The sequence below is a fragment of the Galeopterus variegatus genome, unplaced genomic scaffold (assembly GCF_000696425.1).
Source record: "Galeopterus variegatus unplaced genomic scaffold, G_variegatus-3.0.2 Scaffold9434, whole genome shotgun sequence".
Classification (NCBI taxonomy): Eukaryota; Metazoa; Chordata; class Mammalia; order Dermoptera; family Cynocephalidae; genus Galeopterus; species Galeopterus variegatus.
The window spans coordinates 3,384-9,412 of record NW_007735545.1 but is presented as its reverse complement, the minus strand read 5'-3'; the positions used below and the strand labels follow the sequence as shown (position 1 = coordinate 9,412).

The following is a 6,029-nucleotide window of genomic DNA, read 5'->3' as shown; positions in this document are numbered from 1 at the left end:
TCGCTCTGCCCCGCGGTCCCCGTTGACCTGTCCCCGTCTTCGCTCTGCCCCGCGGTCCCCGTTGACCTGTCCCGGGTGCGCTCTGCTCTCCTGGTGCCCCCTCTCCCGCCTCTTTCCCGTCTGTTGACAGAATTCTGGAAAGCCCGCTCGTGCCCGTGGGCTCTTGACCCTCAACCCACGGCTCGTGGCTTCACCACCGACGTCCTCTCTAAACTCAGAGCGGGTCGCATGAGGCTGCGATCGCTACGTGCCCCGAGGGGAACCGAGCCGCGCCCCCTCGCGCTCCGCCCGCGCGCGCCTGCTGGGCCCTCCCGGAGCGTGAGGACACTGGGAACCAACATTTTCCCTAGTACGAACCCCTGGGTCATCCCTGCTCGTCCGTCGGTCCGTCCTGTCCCCTCGCCCCCCGGGCCCCTTCGACCCACTCCCTCCTTCCCCTCCTCCACCTGGCATCCTTTCTGCAGCAAACACGCTTTGGGTGCCCACTGGGTGTGACACGCCCTCCTGGGCTCTGAGCATTTCGTGGCCTCCTGAATCCCTCCCACGTAAACTGTTTAATCACTGACGGGCAGCAGGGTGGCGGACACCCACAGGTAGCTGAGGACACGCCCAGGGGACGTGGGCTCCCTGTGGTCTGAGGAAGGCCAGAAACAGAACGTTCTAGAAAAAAAGGCTGGCCAGCAGAGACGGCATGAGACCCGATGGGGTTGGGGGGTGCACGTCAGACTGAGGGCTTCAACTTTATCCTGAAAGGTCGGGGAGAGGGGCTGGAGGCCCCCAGGGACAAGCAGGGGACAGAGGGGTAGACCCGGCAGCATGACAGCTGGGGGCAGGCTGAGCACAGGGCAGCACCGAGGACAACCAGTTCAGAGGGCTGCTCGCAGGGTTTAAAGTCCATGTGGGGGACTGAGTTTTCTCGGAGTTTCATGAAGATTTACTGAAACAATGCCTGAGCTTTCCTTGGCACATTCTCGCTCAGCCCTGTGCTCAGAATGACACTGTCAATGAACACCCCTGTCATTATTCCTGGAGGACCGGAGGCCCCATGTCAGAGTCAGCCTGGGATGTGTGGGACATAAAAGAACAGGACTTCGGAGTCCCCAGGCAGTGGCAGTGAAGTCCCCTGAGCCCAACTCGCTGATATATGAGTTCTGGTCGGTGCCTTGGGAGGCAGAGAAAAGCTTCCCCAAACCAGGACTGAGCTCCCTGAGCACAGAACCCCAGGTCTCATGCGGTCCCCATCCTATAATGCTCCTCTTGTGTTAACAAGGACTGAGATGGTTAATTCTGCTTTTGGCAACCCCAAGGAAGTAAAACAAGCCCACAATGTTGAAAAGGGAACATCAAATGCCATTGATAGTGACATGATCTAACCTCAGAAATGGAGACTGGAAACCTAGGGCGATAACACTGAGAGACACCACACAGCTGCAAGCTCACCAATTAACATTCCACATAACATAGATTACGGTTTTCTAGATATTCATCACCAAAGTTGACTCAGGAAGAACTAGAGGCTTCCAGTTACGTAGAGTGGATGCGACACTTTACAGCTCATCTGCTTTGAAATGCCCCTGAAGTGACATGGGGAAGGTAGAAAAGAGCAAGTGGGCAAGGCCGGAGAACAGCAAGGAAGGACGTGCAAGGCAGGGCTGAAGTCAGGAGGCTGGGAAAGTTCTAGATAAAGTCCAGCGAGGCACCCAGACCCCAGCGCCACTTCTCCCGCAGGAGGCTACAAGTGTTTTCTGGGTAAGCTGAGCTCAGGGCTGTGGAGACCGGAGGTGTGGAGGAGAGCAGGGAGGTGGGGTGTCATGGAAGTTCCATTCCCCCTTCCTGGTCTCAGGGCATCCCCCCACAGGTGGGACCTTGGAGGTTCCCTCTCTGATTGCCACCTGCAGCTGAGCAAAGTCCTGAAGCCCCAGCAGAATCTGGCAGGTTTCGTTGCCTCATGGTAGGTGAGGGGACCTCAGTGGGTGATGCCACCCACAACCTGGAGGCACGTGAAGCTGTGAATGGAAAGAACTTGCAAAAGGAGAAGCGTGAGAGGCTGAGGGCCCGGAGCCAGGGACGTAGGGGTGGAGGGAAGGTACGGCTCACGCCCAGAAGCAGTGCCCTCTGCCTGTCTGTCTATAAACATGTCTTTCCTGCCAGTCAGAGAGTGGGTGCCTTGAGGTCTTGTGCATTTCGGGTGCACAGGGCCTGCTCGCGACAGTGTCACACAGCAACTTTCACTGAAACTCACATTGAGCGATGCGTTGCATGCACAAGCCATCGCCTGAATTCATTCTGATACTGTTACTATGATTGTCAGTTCCGTATGTGGCCAGTGCTCGGCGGCTCGCACCCATCACCGTCCTGGTGGTTGTCGTGCTCCAACGTGCCTGGGAATTGGACTCACCCCTGTCCTTGTGCTCCTGGAATACGGCAAGCTCGCCTCGGCCGGAGAACTCGTTCTTGTAGTCCAGCAGCACTTCCCTCACAGCTTTGTAGCCGTGCACGACCACAACGCGCCGCCAGCCCAGGTACAGTGTGAACACCGGCCCAAAGCGCTCTGCCAGCTGCAGAGACCAGAAGGCACAGAGTGGGGCCAGGCCGTGCAGAGGACAGCCTCGCTTTATAATCCCCTCCCCGCCAGTTGTTAATGTTGTAGATCAAGAGAACCCATAGGGGTTTGGGGAAAGGCCATCCTTCCCGCAGAGGCTGTTGCATGCGCAGGGCCCATCTGCCCACCTGCCCTCGCCCAGTAGGGCGCACCCACTCCACCTACTCTGGCTTTTCAGATCCCTTCTCTGAGGCCACTTTGCCAACACCAGCTCCTAACACCCCATCATCTGCTTCTCTGGTTAAGCTCCCGGGCTCCAGGACACCACAAGCTGACCTGGAGCAGGCACCTCCTCCCCACAGGAGAAGTGTGAGAGGCTGAGGGCCCGGAGCCAGGGATGTGGGGGTGGAGGGAAGGCGCAGCTCATGCCCAGAAGCAGTGCCCTCTGCCTGTCTGTCTATACACGTGTCTTTCCTGCCGGTCAGAGAGTGGGTGCCCCGAGGTCTTGTGCATTTCAGGTGCACAGGGCCTGCTCGCTACAGTGTCACGCAGCAACTTTCACTGAAACTTGCACTGAGTGATGCGTTGCGTGCACAAGCCATCGCCTGAATTCATTCTGATACTGTTACTATGATTGTCAGTTCCGTATGTGGCCAGTGCTCGGTGGTTCACACCTATCACTATCCTGGTGGTTGTCGTGCCCCCAATGTGCCTGGGAATTGGACTCACCCCTGTCCTTGTGCTCCTGGAATACGGCAAGCTCGCCTCGGCCGGAGAACTCGTTCTTGTAGTCCAGCAGCTCTTCCCTCACAGCCTTGTAGCCGTGCACTACCACAACGCGCTGCCAGCCCAGGTACAGTTTGAACACCGGCCCAAAGCTCTCTGCCAGCGGCAGAGACCAGAAGGCACAGAGTGGGGCCAGGCCGTGCAGAAGACAGCCTCACTTTATAATCCCCTCCCCCCAGTTGTTAATGTTGTAGATCAAGAGAACCCATAGGGGTTTGGGGAAAGGCCATCCTTCCCGCAGAGGCTGTTGCATGCGCAGGGCCCATCTGCCCACCTGCCCTCGCCCAGTAGGGCGCACCCACTCCACCTACTCTGGCTTTTCAGATCCCTTCTCTGAGGCCACTTTGCCAACACCAGCTCCTAACACCCCATCATCTGCTTCTCTGGTTAAGCTCCTGGGCTCAAGGACACCACAAGCTGACCTGGAGCAGGCACCTCCTCCCCACCGCCCGTTACCCTCCATCATGCATACCCCCTAACGCAAACACCAAGCCCATGCTCTGTGCTTGATGGTGTCTTTATCAACTCCTTTAATTTTTAGATTTGTTAGTTCATTCAATGTTTAGACAGTCGTAGGAGGCAGCTATTGTCATTATTGTGGAACCACAGGGGTGGGTCCGACATTTCACTTTTCAGCCTTCTCCTAGGCATCACACAGGTTGACCCAACCAGTGACCATTTGGTCCAAGAGCATCCTCATCCTGGCATCGCAGCTGGCAGATAGCAACTGCGCAGCCACACAGGCCTCCCCATGACCCGTAGGCAAGGCTGGAGCAGGGGCCCCCAGGGCCTGCCATGCATACCCAGTCTGAGTGCTCCAAGCCCAATCTGTACCGTTAGCTAAATATTTTGAATTTTACTCCTAGATGCCTGCCACTGTTTATTCAGTTCATTCATAATGGGCTGGCATTGAATAATGACAATTTTTCTGACAATGAGCTAAATACACATATATTACATTTAATTCCTGAATTATTCTCCCTAAAATCAACAGTATTTCTCTTACCCTGGTGAAGGACTTGGGAATGTTACTCAACTCCAACTGGAAAAGATTCCCAATTATGGGAAGTGGGAAAGGCCCTGGGGGCAGGTTCCAGCTGCTGTGGACCTGCTTCCAGATGGACACGAGCAGGAGGATGGCCACCCACCCCAGCAGGGTGGCGGTGATGCCAAGGACAGCCATGGTGCCTCTGCGGTCCGGCTGCTGATGTGTGGGGACTCCTGAGGAAAGGCAGAGCTTTTATGGTGCATCGTCGAGAAGGAGGGTGACCCACCAGCCAATGCCACCTTACTTCTTCTTTGGCCCACATTATTGGTTCATCATTAGCTGCTGTTGGCATCATTGCAAAAGCTGACTCCTGCAGTGGTTGNCTGCTGTGGACCTGCTTCCAGATGGACACGAGCAGGAGGATGGCCACCCACCCCAGCAGGGTGGCGGTGATGCCAAGGACAGCCATGGTGCCTCTGCGGTCCGGCTGCTGATGTGTGGGGACTCCTGAGGAAAGGCAGAGCTTTTATGGTGCATCGTCGAGAAGGAGGGTGACCCACCAGCCAATGCCACCTTACTTCTTCTTTGGCCCACATTATTGGTTCATCATTAGCTGCTGTTGGCATCATTGCAAAAGCTGACTCCTGCAGTGGTTGCCTGTTAGCAGTTTCATTTAGTGACCTCTCCAGAATGAAACTGGCCTCTGTCAACACTCTGCATGCTGGCACCTGTCACCAGTGCCATTAAACACACCCAGGGATGCTTTACTAGCCCATAGGTCAGAACGTGGGGTGGGGACTATCCTCCCCTTTGAAACTGGTTGGACAAGGGGATTTAAGTCAAGTTTCCCGAGTTTGTTTGAGGTAGGATTTATGTAAGGCAACACCAGCCACGTGCTGACCACCCGCAGGTGGGGTGCCAGCTCTCCTGATGCAAAAGCCTCTTAACACTGATCAGGAACACTTGTCTTCTGAATGTGTACATTTCAAAAGCAAGGGTTTGGTTTATGTTCTGAATCTTATTCAACTGACTGGAACTTTTAAGACAAGGTAAAATAATCAGGATGATGGCATGACTGTGCCCTGTGCTGGTGGCGTAGACGCTTCTCCAGGTCTGCTGTTGGTTGGGTGTGGCAAAGAGGTGATCACATCAAGACAATTTTCTTCTTTCTCCAGTTAACTAACAGTATTTAGTAGGGATGAGAGTTGAGTAAATAAATATCTTTTTCATTGAAACAATTCTCTGAGTTTTCTCCTTAGATCTACTAATGTAATGCTAGATTAAAAACATTGTCTCATATAAAAGTATGCTTATAGTTCCACATCACAGCCAACTTTTTCAGTGACATTCTTTCAACATGCTCGTGGATTCAACTTGTTATTAGTTTTTTCATACTATTAACATAGATAATAGCAATAGTAACGGCAATAACATAAAATAATAGTATAATTCTACAAATAGAATTTTGCCTGTATACCCATAAATAAAATTGGGCTATAGGTTTTTTTCTATTTTATTAGTTTCTTGTGTAAGAATAATGCCAGCTACAGAAACAACTGAAATACTCTCCATCTTTCTCTCTGCTCTGGGATACTTTCAATTGTAGAGGAATTGTCTGGGCCTTGAAATTTTGATATAACTCACTAGTAAAACAATATGAAGATGCTTTATTGAAGTTGAAAAATTAATTTTAATTAGGAAAGTAAAATATTT

General features: G+C 53.1%; 1 protein-coding gene across 2 annotated transcripts in view; it reads right to left on the bottom strand.

Annotated features, from left to right (window-relative positions):
• Positions 1–4,511, bottom strand: part of LOC103609289 (cytochrome P450 2E1) — an 11,297-nt gene extending 6,786 nt beyond the window's left edge. The window contains exons 1-4 of one of the 2 annotated variants that reach the window (XM_008593637.1): positions 4,335–4,511; positions 2,243–2,558; positions 1,268–1,272; positions 422–446 (exon numbers count right to left, since the gene is read on the bottom strand). In XM_008593637.1, the coding sequence (XP_008591859.1) occupies positions 422–446; positions 1,268–1,272; positions 2,243–2,558; positions 4,335–4,511 (523 nt within the window). Of the gene's footprint in view, positions 1–421; positions 447–1,012; positions 1,015–1,267; positions 1,273–2,238; positions 2,559–4,334 lie in introns of both variants that reach the window. The other variant, XM_008593638.1, reaches the window with a different exon arrangement.
• Positions 4,512–6,029: the final 1,518 nt, after the last annotated feature.